General features: G+C 43.5%; 1 protein-coding gene across 5 annotated transcripts in view; it reads left to right on the top strand.

Annotated features, from left to right (window-relative positions):
* Window positions 1-24527, top strand: part of SYNDIG1 (synapse differentiation inducing 1) — a 91741-nt gene that overhangs the window by 38480 nt on the left and 28734 nt on the right. For 4 of the 5 annotated variants that reach the window (XM_085541104.1, XM_085541106.1, XM_085541105.1 and 1 more), the window contains 2 exons: window positions 5099-5659; window positions 12315-12452. In XM_085541104.1, the coding sequence (XP_085397230.1) occupies window positions 5186-5659; window positions 12315-12452 (612 nt within the window). In that variant the 5' untranslated portion in view covers window positions 5099-5185. Of the gene's footprint in view, window positions 1-5098; window positions 5660-7300; window positions 7896-12314; window positions 12453-24527 lie in introns of those variants that run through there. The other variant, XM_015857156.3, reaches the window with a different exon arrangement.

The following is a 24527-nucleotide window of genomic DNA, read 5'->3' on the forward strand; positions in this document are numbered from 1 at the left end:
ATATCTAGCTGTTCTTCATCTGGTTGGGTATTAAAAATCTCCAAGGATACACAGCCTCTATGGAAAGCCTTTTGTCCTCCTGGGACAAAGATTGCACCTTGTATTCAGAACAGGCTCCCATGCAGAAGAACACAAGCTCTCTGAGCTATTTCTCCTGGTGGAATGCTGAGAATGGCAGGGGTAAGCCTTGGAAGTGGATGAGGACTCTGCTTTCCACCTTGGCATGGCTTACCTTCCTCTGCAAGCCTTCCTGTAAACCAAGTGTTGAAGTTGATGAGGTCCCCACTAGACAGGAAAGAACCTGTAGCTGCTGTTCTGCCTGGATAAATGTCTTTCTGATCTCATACAGGGAAAGGGCTGGGGCTTTTCAGCTGTAGTCTAGTTCTCCAGAGGTAACCTGATGATTGGGCTTGATAATCATAGGGGTCTTTTCCAACCTTAATTATTCAGTGATTCCAACCAAGCTGCTTGCTCATGCTAACCTTTAGGTAGCTGGCAGGGGTTTCCAGAAGGCTGAGAGAAGCTGAGGCTGTGTTAGTGCTGTGTGAAGGGGAGATCCTCATGGCAGGACAACAACATCCCACTGGGTCACAGATGAAAGGAATGTGGGGACAATGTGCAGTAGCGGAGTTGGCTTGTGCATTTTGTCTGACAAAGCCTAGGGCAGAGCGTTTAGCAATTCTCTCCTTGCCCCTTTTGCAGCTTGCACCACTCTGTCTCACACCCTTTGCTTAATTAGTTTGTCAGCCACTGTCACAATAGAGGAGTCTGCAGAGTGCCCAGCAGAGCACAGCCCTCACTGCAGCTACAGTAGCTGGGCTCTGCCGTCACACAAGTGATAGCTTAATAAACCACAGCGTTGCAGATGAGATACCTTGGCACTGGGCTGCAGCTACTTATTAGAATAGGGACAGAGGGGAGGGGAATAAAAAACAAGAAATAGAGGATTAAAAAATATAACAATTTGACATAATGAATAGCTTCACTTCTAACACCAGAGACCTGAGTGAAATTTTCTAATCCCCAAGGAAAAAAAAAAAAACAACCAAGATTGAAGTTTGACCTAGTATTTGTCATTAGCTTGAACTTGGTTTTCTCTTCTGGTTCCAGCCTTAAGTCTGAAAGTGCAGAGTTATTTCTGGTTGGCCTGAGCACCAGTGAGTGATTTGTGGGGAGAAACTCGAACTGTGTGAAGACAAATGAAACCTGAATCAACCCAGTTAAATTAACTCTGCATCTTGGAGCAAATTGAACTGCTCTCTTATTTAAAGGGCTCCGATGAGTTTCATTTTCCTGTCAGCATCATTTTGAAGCCTCTCTGTGGTCCAAGGCAATGAGAGTGGCTCTTTTTGCTCTGAGTGTTGGCTCCCTGCAGAGAAGGCATCTTTTGATTGCCTCCAGTTACCTATTACAGACTGTCTGTTCAGTCTTTCTACCATCCAGAATCCTCCAGGATGCAGCCAAAGCTGGAAACCAGGATAGTCTTCATGGCAGCACCTACCTACACATCCAAGTTACAAATATGAGTCTGGCACAGATTAGGAAAAGCCCTTAACAAAAGGATGGTGTGGCCAACCTCCCTTCTAAGAAGTGCCTGTAGGCAGGATGGCACAAGCTCTGAGCCTCTTTTGCCCCTAAGCCTCATTTATGGCCATATACCCTTGTCCTCCAGAGAAACCCGGAAGAGTCCACCTGTTTCACTCATCCCAGGCTTAGTATTAAGAGGCAGGAGTCTCACCTGTAGCTTATGCAGTGCATGGGAACTCATGAGTCATGGCCTGAACCACTGATTGATCACCTGGGGAAAGTACCTGGTCAGCCCTGAGAGCACAGGTGAAGGGGTGGAGTTTGGCTGCACCTCTTAGACCTCATTTAAGAGCCGACTGCCACTGGAAATGGTTTTCTAGTTGGAGATCCCTCCCTTGTGGAGTTTTTTCTGTGGGCCAAGATCTTCAGAGATGGGTAGGCGTTTTTCCTTTTTAACGTCATTCTGTTCATGCTAGTCCCTTTGCTGTTATGCTCTTGTATTGCTTTTCTACTGCTCTAATCTTTCTGATTGTAACACATGGGTATACTCTGTTGTCTTGTCCTATGTACCTTGCCCAACCATTGTTAATTTCTTCTGCAAAACATGTAAAAAATGGTTGTAGTATGTGAAATGAATTCTGGACTATGAGTCTTGTTCTCCAACTAACACCTGAATAACAGCTGGAAGCAAAGGCCTTGGAAATGTGATTTTATTCTCTTCAGCTGGTGGCTGGGGAGTGAAAAACTCAGAGGAGGTTCACTTTTATCGGGGAAGATGTGAGATTTCATTTCTGGCTGACAGCACTCTTAATCCCACTTTTTTTTATTGATGAAGAATCTCTGGGTGCCTCAACAGTTTCTCAGTTTCCCCAGACAGCAATTGACCTTGTCTCAGCTGAGCATCAAGATGCACTTGCAATCAAGGTGCTATTGATTTAAACCTAATGGCCAGCTGCTCAGGGTTTTCACCTGGAAAAGAAGAATCAATACTGCTTTATTATTATTATTAGCTATATGTGTGGTATAATGGAAAGGTATAAGAGTCTCACCAGCTCCTTATCATTAAGCCATATAATTAAAGCATCAGGGCTGAGAACATTGGGTCAGGCTGTGGTAAAGTAGCCAACTAGCAAAATGACGTGAGGGATAAACAGTTTTCCTTGACTGAATGCTGCCATCCACATCTCTCTTTGCTGACCTTCCCTGAGGCATGCAGGCTGTGCTGCTATGTGGGACCCCAGAGAGAATGTCTTGAGCAATGCATCTGCCATATTACCAGAGGAGCTATGTGTGGGAAGGAAGTCTCTTGTCTTGTCCTTTCCTCATTTCAGATGTTTGCTCTCTTCCCTCCCCTGTCCCAGGGGGAAAGTGTCATTCAGAATCTGCAAAGATGGTTTACAAGTCTGTTTTAAATGCACATCAGGTAGCACTGGACAGATAACTGCTTAGGTTCTTGGTAGGACTAAGCAAACACTGCTTATTAAAAAAATTATTCAGGGTAGATATTGCTTAGGAGAGGGCATAGGCTGAAGCCAGGGTAGGCTGTTGACCGTGCTAATACTTTACTGGTATGGATGACTAGGTAGTCTGTACATAGCTGTCCTTAGGTCTTTGGAATAGTAGAGATCTGTTGTAGAGTTGCAAAGATGTCATGAGCAGTTCTTATTCAGGACTACGGAATCCTGTCAACACTCCAAAGACTTTTAAATCACATTACATTTTCAAATACCTTCCTTGTAATTAGTCTTTTGTAAAAGGGGTTTGACTCCTGTCTCATGCAGGCTGGTGAACAATGGAGAGCAAGGAGTGACTTGGGACAGTACTAAATCCTGACAAGACAATCCTACTGACTTCCTGAAGTTCTTCCATGTCTTGGACACGCTGAAGCATTTTTCCCCGTGTCTTCTCTTTACTTGTTTCCTCTTGCTCTTGAGGAGTGTGAGAAGAACTGAAGGATGGCCTTTGTTTCCAATGACTTTGGAGCGTCCCATGCATTTCTAAAGAGACAAGAGGGAACTTTCCTTGGAATCCAACCCTTCCAAGATGGAGCAAGACAACTACTCAAAATTACACGAAGAAAATGTACCAGCTATCTCTGGTATCATGATGTGTGCAGATCCTCATTTCCACCAATCCAGATTGAGAATTTTCCATGAAGACAGTATAGCTGTCAATGTAATGCCTGGGGTTAGACTTGTGTTTCCAGAGTCAAATGTTATCTGGATGATATATGAATGTGGAAAAAATAAAAACACAAAAACATGAAGGGAATCTGACAGTGCAGCTCAAAGGCATGTGATAATGCTTCCTAAAAAGACAATTTCCCAAGTGCTACTTAAGTCAGACAGTATACATTTGTTGGAATTGTGTGAGCGCATCAGAATACAAGACCTAACCATGCTTTGCTTCAGCTGTAGATGCAGTGCTCTGTTTATTTGTTTGTTTGTTTTTTTCCTGGAAGGGGGTTTGTTTGTGTTGTACATCTTCTTCCCACTACTATATCTGTGGCAGTACCATAGCAAATTTTCTGCTGACCTCAGCTTGCTTGAACAAATGCTGGGGCTGAGAATGTTTCTGAGAAGGTCTGCAGTTCCAAGTCAAGTCTCTCTAACTTCAGTGGGGTGAAACTCTTAATGGTTTAAATGCCTTTTGCAAGCAAGAGGCTCATTGTTGCTGTGATGGATACATCCACATTTCAAAAAACATTTTCTTTTGGTTGCACCTGAGTAAAACAAGTAAGGAAGTATTTGGGCTGGGAAAAGATACTTTTAATCTTCTGAACTACCTCTTTAATCCTCATACATCTGTGCAATCCACACAAAGTGAAGCCAGGTTGGTGCTCTGAAGAGACGGACAACAGTCATTGTTCCTTTACAATATGCAACAACCAGGACCTGAGGTTCAAGAAATTGTGCCTCTATTTCTTCTAGGTGAATCTGGATGGGGCTGGTCCTGCTGACTGTCCTCATCACAGTCCTTAATTCTGTCATTGCAGGGAAGTCTCTAAGGCCATGGAAGAAGTGGCTTTTTAAAGTTAAAGAGATCTGCCTCCTTGTTTTTGAAGGGGTATCAAAGCACTTGTCAAGGTTGAAGGTTGGCTGCAGAGAATGACAGCTGAATGGATCAGCTGCCCTGCCCTTCATAATTGCAGCTTTCCCAGAACTGAAAATGTTTTCTTTGTCTTTTATCTTTGTGTTTTGTTTTGTGCTTCCCCATCTCTCTTATCAGAGCATTCAAAGGAGGGGAACATTGTCCTTAGAATGACTGTAGCATATATGTTAAAATGGAGGTAGTTTGTAGCCCTCCTCTGACAGGACCCACCATTACCTAGACATCTTGGGAATCCCTCTGTCACCACACATTGCCACCTGCTCCTATTCACCTTATAGTATTTTATAAGTTGTTTGCCTTTTCAAATGTGGATATATTTGGAGAGCTAGGTCAAGGCATGTGCGTATGTGAAGCTGTATTTCCTCATGAGGTAATACAAAAGACAAGCTGATTTGGGTGCTTTCAAGTGTTATTCATTACCTATGTCCTCACCTTGGTGTCTATTTTATTTCTTCTTCAGGAAAATGGAGGCCACTGCCCCTGTGTGACCTGTATCTACACTACAGCATAATACAGACCACCATCCAGCTCTCTGCCACCTCCCAGTATGGATGGTTTGATTGAGCAGAACAGTGTGCACATGCACAATAAGATCTCTGAGGCGGGGAAAAGGAATGGTTTAATTAACACAAGGAACTTAGTAGCAGAGAGCAGAGATGGTCTGGTGTCGGTGTACCCAACCCCACAGTACCAGAGCCACCGAGCAGGGAGTTCCCCGAGCTGCCTGGAGAATGGCAGGAATGACCCCGTGCAGCAGCTCCTGGATCCCAACATGCTGCAGCAGACCGTGGAGTCCCATTACCGTCCCAACATCATCCTCTACTCAGAGAATGTTTTGCGCTCCTGGGGTGAGAGCATCAACTCAGAGTGCTGCGAAACCACCTTCATCGAGGACCGCTCCCCTACCAAGGACAGCCTGGAGTACCCAGACAGCAAGTTCATTGATCTCTCAGCCGATGACATCAAGATTCACACCCTCTCCTATGATGTGGAGGAGGAGGATGATTTCCAGGAGCTAGAGGTCAGATATCACATGGGATCTGTGGGGGGAGGAGGATGTGTCTGGGCTGAAGTGTACAGCTTCTGGGTGCTGGTTTTCATGGGATTAGATGTCTCCTCTGGCCAGGACAGGGAGCAGTCACTCAGCTTTAGTTGCAGGGTGAAGTCCTGGCTCTGTAGAGGCTAATTGCAGTAGTCCCAACTGGCACTCCTGCCTCTGAATAGGCTGGTCACAAACTAAAGATGACCCATATGCTTAAACACTGGGAAAGTAGAGGCCTGACGCATCTACCCTGTACATGGAGCTGGTTTCACTCAGTAGGCCAGCATCACTTGTTACTTTCTCAGGATTTTAGCTGGATATAAAACTGGTTGTTTTGCACACTGGCTCAAAGATTAAATCTGTCTATTTGTGAACAAAAAGCCAGGAGTCTCTGGGTTTCTAGCCACAATGAATCCTATGCATCTGAATAATATTTTTTCTGATGGGGTGAAACACTTCATTAGACTCCAAATGCAATGTTTTCTTTTAGGTTCCTGTGCTTCATTGATTGCTCTCACTAAAGTAATATGAATTTTGTTCTCCAAATGGGGCATAGTGGAAATCAACTTCATTCTTGCTTAAATGGTGCATTTTCTACTTCAGAAAATCCTGGCTGCACCAGCTGCCCAAAGACAACACAGATTTTATTTGCCAGTGGGAGCACAAGGTGCCTATGCTGTTGCAGTTCCCCAAACTTTCTCAGCATTAGGCACAGACTCCTAAGCTAGCAAAGCCCATTTGGCTGACTGAAGCAAAGGCGTTGCTTCAATCTGAATGTCCAAGAAAAGTTTAGGAAGCTATTTTCATGGGGTTTTCTCCATTGAGGGCTATTAGGTCCTAAAACTTCTATTTTCGCCTCCTTTTAATACCAGCATCTCACCCTGTGCAGGGGCAGCTCAGCAAGAGGCTGACTTCTCTTTGATTCTCTTTTCTCTCTGTATTGCTCAGGTAAGCAGAGAGAGGTGCTTTTCGCAGCATGTGCCAGTAATGCAGTATTCAATACCTCCACGGGGAAACAGGAGGTTTCTCTTTGAGGCCTGTGGTGGTGTTAGCTCAAATCACGCCCTTCTATGGCATTTCAAAGCTGGCTGTGGGAAGCCTCATTTTTAAAATCAAAACAAAAGGCCGAGATGCTGCCTTTCTGTCCTAGCTTTCCTCATGCAGCAGTTGTGATGCAAGTGACCACAGCAGCCATGTAACTGCCTAATTATGTTGCTGCACCTGGCCTAACACTGAGGCAGAAGGAAAAAAAATACTTTTTTCCCCTTTCTTGGTGGGATTTTTAAAGTGTCTTTACAATGTAGGGCCCTTAATCTGTTGGAAAAGCTGACTCGGGTCAGCTTTTCACAGAAAAGATTTCCTAGTAAAACTCCTGTAAAAGGAGTTTCCCTTCCCCTCCAGTTCTCCAGAGGGAAAGAAGAGAGTTAATCTCCCCATCTCTCTGTAAACGTTTTTACATGCTGTATCTGTGCGCATCATGTTCTCAGGGTCCTTCTTTTTGTGTTATGGTGAGAGTAATACAGAGGATGCCCATACCAGGTGCTCAGGGGAGGCAAGTGTGCACACTGTATGCATCCACATAGAACCCTCTGTTCTGAATTGGGATTTCTTCTCCACCAGGAGAATGAAGGAAGGAGAAGAAGATGAGGCAATGTCTGGGGAAGGACCTACTTGACTGGAATTGCTTGAAGCCTCTCCTTCTAGCCCATTTTCAGTCTGCATTTCAGTGCTGTGCAGCCAGCCCAGTGCAGTGCTGTAGTTTTCACATTTCTTCAAGAACCAGACTGATACGAGCAACTTACTGAGCAGCTGTGCTCAGCAGGAGGGTTCTCAGCATGTGGAGTAACTGGTGGCAATCCAGGAAGGCCCAGACTCTGCAGTTGGTACTACAGGAAGATGAGGAGAGAAAGAGAGATGTGCTCAACAGAACAAGGCCTGCAGAAAGGGTTAACTGCTATGTTGTGCTCCTCTGGTCTTCACCTGGACAGATGCTGTAGAAACAGGACCAGATACAAGAGGGACACCTGGGTTTGGATAGTACAGAGGTTGGCTAGAGACATAGCTGCACATCCTTTTCCTTTTTTTCCAAGAATGGGAAAAAATCGTCTGAGGGCAGCAGTCACTGAGTGAAGAAATGAACCACGCCGGATCATTAACTACATAAAAAATGGCTTATCTGTTAGAATGAGAAATACAGCATCTGAATCATGCAGCATGCATCTGGTCCAGTAGCTTTTTTCCCACCCATTACTGACAAGAAGCAAATGCTTTTTTAAATTCCTAATGCACTCAAAGTGGAGTGAAAAGGTTCAGTACATGGATTGGGAGTGGAAGTTAGGAGAACAGTAAGAGAGGGTAATACAGGAGAGTTGTGTAGAGTTTTGCTTCCTCACTGTTGAGACTCAAAGGATTTGTTTCCTTCATCCATTTGTTCAAATCATCGGTGTTTTCAACAACCTGCCTGCAAGGAGGCATCTTATTCCTCTCCCCAAGCCTGGGGACTCTGAAAAATCCCCAGTATGGCAGGGGAGCAGGAGACGTGCAATGGAGTGATCCTGACACTCACTGGCTACTGCACTGTGGGCACATTTAACTTTTGCACTTCCTTGCCAGCAGTGTTCCTCAGGTCCTGATGTAATGATGTTCAGACTGCATATGGAAATCATCACAGTCTGCAAAGAAAACCATCTCTGAAACAGCTCTTATTAGTGCACATACACCCCCATTTTGCTCCAGCATTTATCAGGCTTGAAAGCAGAATGCTATGTGTTCTGTCAAAGATTTAAACTTCTTTCTCTGCCCATTCTTGAAATATGATTCCCTACTTGGGTATCTCTGGAACTCTTACGAATATCTTATGAGTCCTTTACATCACAATTAATAGGAAGCCAACTTGTCAAATGTGGTGGCAGTGAAATATGTAATATCTAATCGTTCCTAGCTGAAATATCCTCCTGTTAGAGCTCATATAGTGCTATCCAGAAACAACATTTGTCATATTAATGTACTGGCTACTCTTTCTCTTGGCCCCTGTATAGATAGCTTATTTAGAGAAAACCAAGCTATTGATAGCAGAAAATTGAATTATTCATATGTGTCACATAAAAGAATGCACCTCAGCTCTATGATTCTCTTAAACCTCTTTTTCTCCAACAATGTCTGAAATGGTCTCTGGAAAGTGAAATAAATGGAATCTTCTGGGGAGTAAAAGAAGAAAAGAAATATCTGGCTTTCAAGCTAAGTCTTCCTTTCCCCCCCCGCCCCCCCTTTCTCTATGAATTGTCAGCTGCTTCTGTGAGAACTCATCCCTTTGACATGAGCATAAAAGCACAAAGATGGAAAGTGGATCCTAAGCCATGTCTTGCTCCATCTTACTGCTCCTCACATCATATCCAAGAGCCTCCTGTCTGTATCTCTCTTGCAATACAAAGAGAAGGCCACAAAGAGTGTCTATGTGAATTAAACCCCATAACTTGTACATTTTCTCTTAAATCTGCCAGATTGCACAGATGTGGACAGGTAGCATTGGGGTGAGACTCATACAATCACAGCAATGCTTGTTTTGGAAGGGACCTTAAAGGCCATCTGGTTTCAATCCCCTGCCATGGGTAGGGTTACTAACCACTAAATGAGGCATCAGACTGACTAGGGCCCCAACCAACCTGCCTTTGAACGCCTCTGGGGCTGGGGCTCCTACTGCTTCTCTGAGTAGCAGTATCATCCCCTTGCTGCCCTCTGAGAGAATTTCCCTTTACATCTGTAGTGCCCTCAGCCTTCCCTAGGACCAGAAATCTAGGAAGTGTGTTTGGACAGCCCTGGGAGGTGCCTGCCCACTGGAGAGAAGCACTGTAAAGGCTGCAAAAACTGAGTGGCAGATGTGTTTCAATGCAAATAAATGAAAACAAATATGTTTATGGAAAAATAATGAAATCCATGTGGACTTGATGCTGAGCTTGTATCTGTGAGCTGCAGCTTGAGGAAGAAACTGGTCTCAGAGCATAGAGTGCAGAGGCCAAGCTGATAAGTCAGCAAAATATTGGATGTGGTAAAGGATGTTATCGAGGATGAGATAGGCAGCATTTTGTTGATGTGTGAAAGCTCACTGCAACCTGCTTTCCACGTGGTACATGTGTTTGTGGTCCCTGCTTCTGAAGGAGGTAATGACAATAGATAAGAGTAAGAAAATCATAGAACATCTTGAGTTGGAAGGAACCCATGAGGATTTCAACCCAGCTCCCTGCTCTACTCTCCACCACCCAAACCTGATGTCTGAGAGTGGTGTCCAGATGCTTCATGAACTCAGGGAAGTTCTGTACTTCTGAAAAGTTCCTTTTCCCTGGGTAGTCTGTTCCAGTGCCCAACATTCCTCTCAACAAAGAACCTGTCCCTGACCCCCAGCCACCCCTCCCCTGGCACAGCTCCATTCTGTGCATGGTAGATGGTTATTTTGAGCTGTGTAATATTACTCTTTCAGTTAATGTGCCTGAGGGAATAGAGGTATTTCCCTAATCTTGTTGTGGCAGCTGTTCCACCTGTAAAGTCACAGGAGTGCTGCGATCCACGAGTGCCTTCCAATGGATGCAGAGGGCTGTTGGATGGGAGCCACTGTCACTCATGCTCAGATTAGTGATATTTGCTTTATGGCTGTTATTACTGCTCTGCAGGATAAGGAGTGTGATTTAGAAGACTATGGCAGCTGGCCTGGTCTGGTATGGATTTATTTATTGCTGTCTGTGGTAATCCCCTTCCAGAAGTGATGTGTTGAATGCATGTTGCTTATGAGCTGTAGACAGACTGGCTGTGGGTGTCTAGAGAACATCAGGAGCAGTTGGTCAAAATCTGGGGGCACATGAGGAAGAACGGACATGGACACGTTCATCAAGGACTTTTTCCCCCCTGAAACATTTTGGCTTTGTAAAGTTAAGCATGAAAAGCTTTCCTAGCAAGGAAAAAGCCCTGTGAGCCCATTTGGGTTGGCTGCTTGACTGGTGCGGCATATTAGGCTGGGAGCTGGGAAAGCAAGAGGTGTTTGGACCAGGTCAGGATAATGGATTGTTTAAATAACTTTAAAAATGAATGGGAGCAACTGCAAAACTCCAAATGGTAAAAATAAATGACAAATAAACAGGCAGATAACTAAAGCATTGCCAGGCCAAAAGAATCCACAGTGGCAACAGGTTTTAGAGGCATAACCTGCTAAGGAATCATCAGCCAGATGCTGCTCAGTGAGAAGTATGTGTGCTGAGGTGAGCGGTAATAAACTCCAGCCCTTGGTGGGAAAGCTGCCATCCAGAACCACTGCCATCACCATCTGCTGCATTTAGGTGAACTCAGGCTGCCTGCAGAAGAGCAAAGTGATGCAGAGTGCTGGTTAGAATAGGGCACTGTGTTCACCACATCACCAAAACAGGCATTGTGGGGAGGGAAATAGAGCACATATTGTCTTATAGTTGCATTGTGTTGGTCCTTGTCAAAAACAGACTCCTGAACCATCTGGATTTGAAGCAGATCTCAAAAGGCCATACCAGAAATTACTCTTGTATGCAGTGTGTGTGCAACTGAAATGATTGCTTTGAAGGGAAAAAAAGGAGTGATACGAAAAGGGCTGTTCCCTGAAAATCCATCAAAGACTGCTGTCAGCCATGGTTCACAGCAGAGCTCATTGACCGACTTCTCCAGCATGAGCAGTGTTTTTCTGCTGGGAGGGACTGTGTGGCCACCAGTTCCAGCCTCCAGCATGCCACCAGCACCCAGGGCAGGCTGTCTGGAGATCCTTTGCTCACTCCCAATGTCTTGATTTAGGTAAAACACGCAGCTTTTAGGGATAGCTAGCCTCATTTTAGAAAAGAGCTTGGTGTAATAGAAAATCCATTACCTCTGCAGAGAAGTGTTCATCACCATCCCTGTTAAAAAATCTGCACCTTATGTCAGCTCTTCATCTGCTCTGCTTTCACTTACTGGGCTTTCTTGTGTTTTTTTCCTGCCAGACAGCAGAGCTGTCTGATCAGAAATTACCTACTCAAAGGGGCACTTGCAGAATGTGAAGAAACTGCATCTTAAATTTATCTCTCAAGAGAAGAAGTTCTTTCTACCTTCTTCCTGTGTGAGTGATTTTCTGTGGTGTGATGAACGGACTTGCTCTTTTTATTTTGAATTTCTCTGTATCTGGGAAGTAAACACCTCACTTCTCTCAGCAAAGTTTATTTCTCCTCTTCATCCACTGTCACGTTCACAGTTTTTGCAATAGTTCCCTTTCTGTCTTATGGAGGCTGCAGAGAGCGGCTCATTTAGCAGGGGGAATGACCATGGACCTCGCTGAGATCATATCTTTCATGCTGCAATATTGCCCGCTGCTGTTCATTGACAGCCTGTTGTCTTCCTGTCCCTTGACACCTATTTGTGTGAGCCCTGAATATCAGGAAACAGATGCTCCCAGAGCTGACAATGTGTATGATTGAGACCTCAAGGTGGGACACCAGAAGCCATCCTCCATGAGTGCTGGAGGTCTATTGAGGAAATGTCCTGGGGCTTTGGTGGGATTACTATGAGTGGATGATCACAGTCTTGGTCTGTGAAAGAGGAGAAGTAATATCATTAATCAGCACCTGTACATTTCTCTCTCTTGCTTTTCCAGAGTGACTACTCAAGTGACACTGAAAGTGAAGACAATTTCCTAATGATGCCACCAAGAGATCATCTCGGCCTCACTGTGTTCTCCATGCTCTGCTGCTTCTGGCCATTGGGAATTGCTGCCTTTTACCTGTCTCATGAGGTAATGCTAAAACATATCCTACTAATCTATGGCTTTGCATCCACAAAGTAGCCATCATCTCACACTAGCAAGGAAAGGTCACCAAGAAACACCTGTGGGTAGAACAGTATTTCAGAATGGTGGGAGGTGGTCAAACAGAGTATTGTGTGTGGGACAATTCTCTGCCTTCATAAATCTCCGTGATGGTGGTGGTTGTCTTGTGAGGCATTCTAGTGAGCAAGTAGCCTACAAAGTATTTTAGGTTTAATTGACAATAGATTCCATGTCTGATTATACAACATCCAGCTTAGGGTATTCTCTGTGTATGACTTGTGAGTGGAAAGCATCCAAGCTGTATCAAACATTCAGGCTTGTCATTGCAAAAACTCATTTATTAGTTGCCAAACTGATCATCTTGAAAAGAAAACCAACAGCAGAAAATTCATTTCCGTTCCGCAGAAATGGATTTTCTTCCCAGAGAAATTTCCTTTCGCCACAAAGAATTGCTCAACCTGTTCTTCTTGTCCAATTTTGACACAGAAGTACTTATTTTTTTTAATCAGCAAAGCAATGTTGTTTCAGTTTGTTTCCTCCGTGAGACAGTCTTGCTGATTTCCAGCCTGTGCCTAACAACCACCAAATGCCCCATCATTTATTTCAACAAGTATGTCTTCAGTGGTGCCTGCAGAGTAATTATTGAGTTTCCCAGCATGGCCGATAATGTAACATGACAGAAGAGTCACACTGGAAGTCTGTTCTTTGACTACAAGGAAACATTCAGTTATATTTCTGTCTGCTGGTGGTAAAAGTGCCTGTTGGAAACTGTACTCTCTACTCCATGGCACCAAAATTATTCATCCTCTTGCCTGCCTTTCTAATCTGCCTCCTCTAAACACCTACCAGCACTTGCTGTATGTCAGGCCAGAGCACTTCACATCTGAAGAATCCTACTCTTTAGTATAAAGTAAAGAGATACAGCACTACTCCTTTTTTAATTTAGATGAAGTGTCTGTCACTGAACTTTGAAGCCTCTGAGATGATTAAAATTTGTCCAGTGAAAATTAACAGGTTGCCTTGGCTGAGTGCTATTGATTTCTCAAGTTTGGGTCAAAGGATTTACCTAATGATTATTACAGCACAGAGTAAAGTGCTGGGAGAGAGCCGCATATACTTTGGTACTCTGCTGTTAGGTCCTTCAGGCAGAGCTATTTATCAGCAGGTTTGATGGCCACACGACCCCTTACCTATGTGGAACAGGCAGGATTTTTCACCAAAACTACAGCCAAAGAAGGGATCCAGGTCGGAGATTATTGGCACAATATTTGCTCTAAGTTGGGAAAAACAGTGCATTCAGTAATTTCTTTCCTTCAGGAGGTCTGAGGACTGCTAGCTAGTTTTATCCAAGCAATGAAAGCAGAATGCAGACCAATAAATGCAAAACAAACAATGTAATAAAGTAAAAAAAGCAGTGTGGCTGAAAAGCATTCGTAATAGCTATGAGCTGATCCCAGGGGTCAGCACGAACCTGCTGCCTCAATAGGAGCATACACAATTGGAAAAGGTTGCATGAAGACAGGGAATAAGATGCTCTTGGAAGAGAAGTGCTCACCTTTATGGTATATGCTTCTTACCAGCATGGTGTCAAGACCAGTGGCTTGCTGATTGATCCCTGGGGTTTCTGATGTCAGTGACCATGGTACAGCAAAGTGTTCATGGATGCCTCTGAAAATGACAGGCTTAATGATGGATTAGGACAGTCCTTTTCATTTAATTTCCTTCTTTAAAAAATAAGGTGAGGAATGAGGTAGCATTCAGAATGATCTTTTATATGTGAGATAGTAAAACATTATGTTCTGTTAGCATCTGACTTCTATTTATAGAGATCTTTTAACTGAAAGTCCTGAATAACATTTGAGCTCCCTTGTTAGTACAAAAGGGTACGCTAACATTCCCCATTCTCTGTCAAAAGCCAGAACTGTAACTAATGATCGAAATTTGACGCTTGCATCCCAATCCTTTTTGAAGCTGTTTGAGCTCTTGACTATTTCACATGTACAAAAGTCTCCTGGGTAGTTTTACAGAAAGACCCAGCCTGCAACAAAAAGCTGCAACAGGTAAGAATGTCAGAGGTGATGGCTGGATTCTTTGTACCAGGACTTAGCACCCATGGCAAACTTTTTTGATAAAACAGGGCACCTTCAGCTGTGCAATACATCTGCAGATCTAGGCCTGATTTGCTGGAGATTCATTTGTGTTGCAAGTGAGTAGAGCATTGCCTGGTAATCTTCCTTTCCCAAGCAAAGCTGAGAGTCATTGCTTTACATCTTCTGTCAGTAAAAGAGAGAGCCCAAGGCCATCTCTATGTTATGTGCCTGCTCATTTATTTGCTTCTGTTTTGAGTACTGCTTTTCTTCCCACTAAAGTTTACACCCACAGCTTGGGGCTGCCAAGCCCTGCTCTTGCCTTCAGCTCCCAATCAATCACTGTCAGCACAACCTGTGCTCCTTCACACTTGCTCCTTTGGTCCCAGAAATGCCTTGGAGCAGATATTTCTGCTCCCAGCCATGGGAGGAATGGTGAGATCAGGATGAGTGTCCCTTTGCTGGTCGGCACAAGGTGTCCTCCACAGGAGCTTTTTGCCCAAATCCTCTTTTGGATGAAAGGAAAGACAGCAACAGCTTGACATGTGTCTCTTTCCCTTCTTTAGAAAAAAGTACTTGATCAGAGAGCTAAGCCTTTGCTGGTGTGGATAAGCTTTGCTTTTGTACCTGTTCTCTTGTGGAATGTGATGGGATGTAGTGAGACCTCCCCTTAGCCCTAGGAAGTCCCCACCAAAGCATCCTGGAGATGCCAACTGAGCCAGAACAGCAACAGCAGTGGTAGAACACCTCCTCTACACAGCTTCTGTGTAACATCCTTGGATTCATCTCTGACTGACAGGAAGGTTTTCCTAGCCTGTGGACTGCATAACATCTTTGTCAGCTTTAATCCTTCCCATTGAGCCTCACAGTGTCTGCCAGCATAAGCCTTCATGGGTTGCTCATTCCTTCCTTCTGCTGCCAGCAGCAGGAACCAGGTATCAACTAGCCTTCTCAGACTGAGAAATGCCAAGAAAGGTTTATAGGGATTTTCAGAAGGCATAAACACACACCTGAAAAATCCCACCTGACACTTTTCTGCATACTTAGGTGCTTATAGAGCCTCCAAATCCCATCCCTACTCTTCTCCTTGGCAGCATGAGAGCAATCACTTCCCGTCTGCTGTGGTTAATCTATGTAGCAATTAATTCTCTCACACAGGGATTGAGGAATACATGACACTGTAATTATTCCCCAACCTGTAGATTGCTTGAGTAACACAACCCTAAACATCATCACTTGGAATACCTTCAAAGAAAAGTAAGGGCTGCACTCTCTTGTATTGGTGTGGACATGAGGTGAATGGGATAAGACAAAAGAGCAGCTTATCTCTCTTCATGATAAGCTCTGAAGCTTTTGGTTACTTTCTATCCAATTTTCAGAGACAAAGGCTTTGAGAAAGATGTATTTTTACAATACAGTGGTCACTAGTTAGAAAAGAGCATTAATGCCCACGTCCCCAGAGGGAGGAAGAAGACAATATGAACTTAAACTTTATCAGAGACCAGAGATCAGATGTTCAACATGCATTAATGTATTTTAATTTCTTTGCTTCTATGCATCAAATGTTAATATCCAGCCACTACTAAAAGGACAGGGAAGTAATGCCCAGACATTATATGCTGAGTATTCATTGGAAATCCAGCTCATAGACTCCATTTCATCCAGGAAAAACATGAGGTATATCAATGGTATGACAGATCACACCACCAAACATACTGGTGGTGCTGGTGAGATATTTTTTCATCTCTTCTCCACATTTCTCCATTCAGATAACAGAATATGTTTACATGCCTTCAGTTCCAGCTGCCTACAGCTCTCACATCCTCATGTCACAGAGGGTTGGAGCATCTCCTTGGAATATGCCATAAGCTTTGGGACTTCCTCTCAGTAGTTATCTCAAGAAACAGATAATGTTTTCTTTAGCCACATTCATAAGAGGGGTTGGATATGCATGATCTTAAAGGTCCCTCCCAACACAAACCATTCTATGATTCTATAGCACAAACACCTGGAGAGGACTGGTGTGAGAAATTTAAGACCTAAAGACTGGTAGGGCTTGAGACCATTGAAAACAAGGTTTTATATGAGGAAATGTAGGGTAAACATCCTTTGAAAATATTCAGACATCTCTGCTTGAAAACTGTCTGTATAAGAGTGTATGTGTGCACTTCTGTTAAGTAAAACACAGTGTTTGCAAGGATAAGCACTTCAAGATCATGAAATGACACCATAATTTTAGCTGCCACAAGACAGCTACTTTGTACTTGCATATGGCTCTAGAGACATATTTGTCAAGTTGTTTGACTTGCATCTACACTCAAGCCTAATCCTAAGGAGCAGGGTCTGTGCTGGTCCTCATTATAGCTGGTGGCTTTCATTCCTTGTCCCACCTCTCAGTTTGTAAGGTGCACTGTTGCACCCGGCCCCACTCTGGTGCTGGGAAGACGTGCACTTTAGGCAGGAGCAGAGACCCTGCTACCTTTGTGCACAGTATTTCTATACCAGCCACTGTTTTTCTCTAGTGACAGGTACCAGGATTTTTCCATTGTGCTCTGTCCACAAAGGCCTTGATGTGTTCTTATGGATGTTTCTTACCTCAACCAAAACTGTGGTACCCTGTGGTACCCTGGAGTGCCTGGAATTTTATTTTTGTGTTTGTGGTTATCACACATTCCAGGAAGCCAAAAGCTTCAGTAAAGTGTTCAGGTGTGTCTACCAGAACCTCCTACCGTGCACTGAAGATGCAAGAAGACAGGATACAGACTCTGGAAACTACCTGGGACAGGAGCTGGCTCTGCAGAGGCAGGTGGATGGCAAGGAAATGTCATCACATGTGCTCATGTCCCTTCAGTCTTAGCCATGGGTCTATCAGTCCCATAGCAGCTGGGCTCAGGCACTCTCTGTGTGTTTCATTGTCACACTGTTTATCGGAAGTGAATATGAGGGTCCCTCAGCCTTTTCAAGAAGGAAGAAAGGACATTACCAAGAAGGAAGTATGTGTTTAATGGGGAAGCTGGGGGCTGCCAGCAGCCAGCTCTACCCCAGATAATCATAGGTACTCTGAAGTGGGGTTGTTAACTACCAGCTCCTCCAGTTCCCTGCTTTCTGGGCTGGAGATGACTCCCAGCCAGCAAAATAAGAGCAAGAGTAGACTTTGCTTGTGCTGACTTTTCCCTTCAGGGTAGTCATGTCCTGAGAAGAGAGATGTTTGTGCACACAAAGAATGGCCATTAGTGTAGCATGTCAGCACTGCTGATTTCATTGTGCTGTAGGTGAAGTCTTGAGCTAGGAAACTTTATAAATGTCTTGTGTAATTTCCTCTTCATTCTTCTTTGTCCGTTTGATCTTGTGGTCACATTTCCAAGTCACGAACTGTAACGACAAAAAGGAGATTAGATTAATGAGTGGCCTGATTGCTTCAGCCCTTAAGCTAATTTTAAATAATTGGGAAGGTAGCTCACATGTAACATTCCCAGGAGAGTTTGATTCATTATGCAAGTGTGTAATTACAATAAAGTTTTGGGACAGAAGAGAGACCAATCTGAAATGCTTGAGGAGACGAGGGGTCTCCTCTTATTAATGAGAACCTCCTTATTAACGAGAACATCCTGCACAATGGCAAACTTTGAACGTGAGTTGCTCACTGTCAGACATTTATGTCTCACACATTATGCTGAGACAGCAGGAGCCAAGAGGTGTATCAGTAGTTGTGCTCCAAGGCTATAAAACACTGTTCCCACCTAGCATCCTCTTTTTGTCCTGCTGTTACTTTTTGTTGCTCTTGTATTGGCTCATTATTTCACAGGCTTAAGAAGATTGTTTCAGTGCAGAATAATGCACCTTCAACAAGTTACTTGTGCTCCTGCCTCTAAGCTCAGCGTGCCTGTGCTACCCACAAATTCACTCAGAGGCCAGTTCAAAGAGTAGAACGATACACAGCCATTGATTAGGGTGTTCAGGCACCCTGACATGTAAGCAAATCTCATGAAGAACACTTAGCACTGTTCTTATTTTACTTTTCCTTTTTTTTTTTTTTAAATTTTTTTTTTTTTCCTTAGGCAGTGGGGATGTTTTTTTGTTAGCGTGGAGATGAAATTAGCATTACCATGGGAAGTTTTCGTAAGCAAGCTACATGTATCCCAGCAAAACACTTTATTTTTCACACCTGTAACTGTGCAGCATCTAGAGAGAATTATATTCTGGGGGAGAACACAGAGGGAGACAGTGTCCAAGGACAAGCACAGGGCACATGATTTTGCATGCTTCCAGGAGAGCAGGAAGATGCCCATGCTAACATGGAATGGCAGTCAGCTATCATCATCTGGAAGACAAAGTACATAGTAGTTCCCCCTGCTGAAAGAGGCTTGAGAAAAGAAGAAACCCACTGCAAGTCTGGGAATGGTGTCTTACGCTTTTATTTCATCCCACTGTCTGCCTTGGTTGTCAAAGAAGCCAAAAAGCTTTACATGCTTCTTCAGTGGCTGCAGCAGAAGCCCAGTGATGTGACGATGTCCCTTGAATTCTCCAGCGGCAAGAAGAACAGAATGTATTTCTAGAGCAGGTCTTTGGGTACAGTTTATATAATAGATCTTTCTTTCATCTCTCACCGAGACAGCTCAGAGAAATCTTTTTTTCCAACACAAAACCAAAAAAAAAACCCCAAGATATACACATTTGAAGTGTAATATATTCAGAGGTAAAATGAGCAGATGTTTTCAGTGGCAAAGATTTAAGGTTAACCTTTTATCAGTTTGCAGAATACTCAGGTATTCTTTTTCTTCTCAGAGATAAACATTGTGTACCAGACTCAGGGCTACATTCTAATCTTGAATGCACAGTTCTATCTTTCAGTAGCTGCTTTGGTGAGCACGACTGAATTACTACTTTATTTGAATGCACAACAAAGTGAAACGATCACTTCCGATTATAATCTACATATCTTTTTTCCAAATGGGCTGCAGAAAAGCTCTCAGAAGGAAGACGTGAGTCTAATGACCTGGGCATCCAAAAATGCCTGCCAGACAATTGTGATTTTCATTGACTAGACTGACTTCCCGTTAGCAGAAAATAAATGAAGTTTTTATACGGGTATTTTATACATATTTATATATGCATATATCATTTTTATATTAACACAATTTGAGAAATTTAGATAAAAATTTTTAGACTAAAATTTAGATGAAAAATTGTGTTGTGGGACCGCAGCAGGTCCTCCTAGGCAGCATAGTAAAGGATGCCCAGAGGAGCTGTGGATGCTCCATCCCTGGAGACATTCAGTGCCAAGTCAGTTGGGGCCATGGGCAGCCTGAGCTGGTGGGTGGCAATCGTGCCCATGGCAGAGGAGTGGAACTAGATGGTCTTTGAGGTCCCTTCCAACCCAAACCATTCCATGATTCTGCGATGCTATGAAGAGATGTTAGTGGCAGTGCTCAGAAGGACCTCTGTAGGGTTGTGTGCCAGTGCAATGCAAAAGAGAGTCAAGGAGAGCAATAAAAAATAAATCCATCCTATTAAAGTAAATGGGGATGCTGCTCTTGGTTCCAGGACAAAACACTGAACCAAGCAAGAACAGCTTCTTTGAGGCAGCCACTAGAAATTAAGGTTGCCAGAAGAATATAGATAGACTGGTGCTTTCCTGCATTAACTGTTCTTGCATAGATCTGCTAGAGCTTTGGTGCTACCTCTTACCAGTCTCTTTGGTAGCTTCTTCCAGCACTTGTTTCGATTGTGCTTAAAGTGGTTGAACTATTTCAATGGGAAGTGAAAGATTAGTTCATTATCTAATGTTATTGCATTGTTCCCAAACACCATTTCCTAATCTAAACAACTGCATCTGGTGGATTCTTTGCCTCCAGCCGTCTCCTCAGAGGTAGGCAGGATATTAAAATGCACCTATCAAGACACGTGATCTTAATGTACTCCTGGAAATAAAACTAATGTAGCATTTTATGTGCTCAGGAACAAAAGATAAAAAACCAAAAACTTTTTTCCTATTCTTCTCCTCTTCCCTGTGCCAGTGTAGTATTAAAATATATTCATTATGGGAAGTGATGAACAGTGAGTTATGAATGACGTGTCCACATCTTGGCATATCTTGTATTATTTCCCAAGGGGCCGTGAAATAATCAGGGTTACCTGAGTGAATGGAAGTCCATACTCATTCACAGAGGAATTTGGCTTCCTCCAATAGAGTAGGAGAGGCCATGGATGAAGTAGAGGGATCACAGCATGGAGCACAATGCATGGAGAGATGGAAGTGGCAATCTGCTTCACCGTGTTCCTCATCCTGGCTTCCTTAGAGAGAGTGCTTTGCCATCATGAAATCTGCAAGAACAAAATTCAGAACAACTATTATCTGAAATTCCTGGTCCTCACTGTGTAGATGGCCAATGGAGAATAAGCAATGGGGTGATACTACACATACGCACAGAGAAACTCCTGTAGTTCATGCCACTGCCTCTCTGAGTTACTCCCTAGCTATAAGACGCACTAGGCAGTAATAGAACTTCCTTACTTTGTTCATAATCATAGGTACTTGCAAACTGTGGTATGGCATGCAATTCCATAGGTAGATCAGCTGCTGTTATGCAGTTACCCTTAAAGGACATTGTCCAAAAGAATTGGGCTGCAACAGTCTCTGATTCTTGTCACTAGTTACCTCCTCCCTGAAAATAAAGGAGAATTTCTGTCACTGCCCCTCATAGCATCATGAGTTGTATCACAAGGTTTATCATGAAGGTCTTCTCTCTAAGGCTCCCATCTCTAAAGCAAGGAGGAGGAGAGGTTGATCCTTCTCTTCTCAGGGCTGTTCAGGGAGTCATCCCTGGATGGGATTTGGATATTTTTTTGCTCACTCATCTGAGGGAGAGTCTCTGGAAGGAATCATGCTCCTACTCCATAGTAGGGATCAAAAGTAGGTGTAGAATACCCTGTCCATGGGTCGAAGCCTGGCAACTGCTCCCAGCACTTCCCTTTGCTATAGCAGAGATGAACTGCAAAAGCTGAAAGTAGTCCTTGTGCTGGTAATGGCAGACAGTACATTTGAAATCCTCCTAGGGGTGATATCCCAGGAAATGGGATCTGTCTCAAGACACGGCCCTTTGGGCACATTTAAATAGTAATTGTCCCAGTTGGGATTTCTGGATTTCATTCAAGACACTGCACTCAATAATTTTGCTGAACATGTCCTCGTTCCTTGACCTTGTAGCACAGATGGCATTGTCCTAGGCAGGTTTCTACTGACTACGACTAATTAAGCAATTAATTAGGAGCTTGCACTTACACAGGAGTTATTGTAAAGCAATAACTGAAGTGACCTTATGGGACTTTTCCACAGTACTGGTCCAAACACTCTCCAAATTATCTTTGCTAAGGATTTGCTGCGTCTGTGTAGTCTCAACTCAAAGCACAGCTGTGACAAATAGGCTGAACCTGAGTGGTCCTGGGCCTTTCCTGGTGTATCCTGAGGATGTCTTGCCTGTATCTGAAAGCTTTCTGTTGTTAAAACTGCTGAAGATCATCTTGCCACGTGACATACAGTGGCTATTCCTAAATTGTGGTGGAAAAATAATCTTGTCTCTGCGGGCTTTCAGGATTTCTATGATTTTAATGAATATTTAAATCACGTGGGGATTGGTTCTTATTGCATCTCACTTCATTCTGTCAACACTTCAGCATTTTTCCCCTCGTCAACCTTGTTTTAAGCCTTTAGATATTCTAAATCTAATTGTGTCATAGAAATGATGCTTCACGACTCTCTCCCCCATTTGTAATAACTTCTGTGTTGCATAATAACAACAAAACCATAATGCAGACTTCGCATGTCTGCTGATTGGAAAACAGATCATTTTAGATATTTCAAGTGCATGTACTCATTCTGACTGGAAGAGGAATGAGCAGCATTAGTTCCCCCTCATTTCTTTATTAACGGCAAGAAATCTCCAAGTGTTTCAGGGTGTTGGATTCAGCCTGGGGAATTAGTAATATTGTGAGTCTGTATCTTGATCATAAACTGCAAGTGGAGGTTTATGTTCTCCACACAATTCTTAAAGTTATTCAGGAGAAATGTTGGAAACTGATTAGAAGGAAGTGGCATTTAAGAAATATCCAAGGTAGGCTTCAAAAGCAACTTTTCTCTGTAGCCTGGGATGAAATCAAGTGTCTCAATTCAGAGCTCCTGTATTCAGCCCAAAATCAGCCTTTGCTCCACACATACTAAATGGGGCATAACTTTGGGTCTCCTTCACTGAGGGAACCAAAGTCTTGGAATCAAAAAGGCCTTCATCATGGGAAGGCAGTTGCAGTGTTCCAGTATCTCTTGGTGATGCAGCTCTGTGTTGGTGATGCAGCCTAGGAGCCCTGCTCTCATAACCACCAGGCAGCCCAGACAATCTGTGTTTGGGCAGATCACAACATTAATGCACAGGAATAGGGAGCTGAGTACATTCCTGCAGAGTTCATTAATACTGGAGGCTCATTCCCTCACCAGCAGTTTTGCTGACAGACTGAGGGGGGTCCTTGCTCCTTCTGGTGACAGGAGCAAGTCGTGGTAGGAATACTCTAATAGCAGCACTCACTCTTGGAAGCAGCTGTAATCTCCTGGATTTATATGGCGATTCAGCCCTTACTGTATGCATAGAGGCTCAGGTTTTTGTCATGTTTCTCTTATCTGTCATTGCTCAAAGCAGCAGTAAGTACATTTGAAGACTGTATGGAAGTGATTGGCATGGAAGTGATTTTTGGTTCAGCTGTGCCTCAAGAAAGACTGAGCCAGTCTTGATTCTTTATTTGCAGAGAGTGAGTCTACAGGGGGACTGCTGGAAGGGCACCATGAGTGAGATGCTCTGGCCTTTGCATGGCCTCTCTCTCCCTGCATTGCCAGCCTTGCAGTCAGCTTCTGCACACACTGGTGTTGTTCTCTCTGCCTCTAGGTCTCAGTGCACCTTGAGCTGAAAATTCCTCTTCTTCTGAGGCCCAGGAAAGAGCCAATCTGCAAAACCCATTAGGGATTAATTACAAGCAGAAGTTATACTGTTTCAATTAAAGCAGCACATTTTAGGCACTCTTAGTATCAATGCACTTTATACCAGAAAAGATCTCTTCTAGTGTAAGAGAATATATAAAAGGGAGAAATCTGTCCTGCAAGAAGTACGAGTGTTCTGGTGCACTCTGTTACCATTAGCTTGAAAGATAAAATTGTGTCCTGCTGGGTATGGTTATACCACCACCAATCTAGAGGTTGAACTTACTTTCCTCCTGTGCCTTCCTGGGTTTTGCTGGGATGATGAGTATTTTTCACAGTCAAATGTGAGGTTTCTAGCTTTAGATATTGATAATACAACTCTTTTGCACTGAGCCTATAAATTCAAGATGACTTTAGAGAAAAAAAAGAGGTCAAATGGTAGGAATCTGAACTCTCAGCATCAGAGATCATACTTGGGGCTCCAGCTGGAGCTGGGGAGCTTCTTTTTTGCTTTTGAAATGGAATATGTGTGAAGAGAGCATTGACTTGCTGTCTGCCATTATATAATTTGAGGGAAATAGTTGCTTCTCATCACCGTGGGAAGTTGTTCAGACCTGAACAGCTTCACAGTGAGCCAAGTCACAGTGAGATCTGGAGCAAAGATACCTGTTCCCCCCCATTTGCTGTTTTGTTACAGATCTCTGTTATTATCACAGTTTTTTTCCCCTTTGTACCAGGCCCCTTGCTGATCTGGGGCTGTAATGTTTCTGTGACCACAAAGGAAACAGCATGTTTGAATACGATTTGATAAGGCCAAAATAATTTACCTCCTACCAAGTGTGACATATTTCAGCAATTGCTAATTAAGCTGAGAGATTGCTGTCGTACCTCAGTGCAGAGGAAAATCACAACCTCTGTGAGATCTCTTTGGCAGAACGTGTATCATTTGCTGTCTCCAATGTGAGCACAGGGTAGTGACAGTATTATCAGCAC

Source organism: Coturnix japonica, chromosome 3 (genome assembly GCF_054131305.1).
Source record: "Coturnix japonica strain WE chromosome 3, WE-NBRP24, whole genome shotgun sequence".
NCBI lineage: Eukaryota > Metazoa > Chordata > Aves > Galliformes > Phasianidae > Coturnix > Coturnix japonica.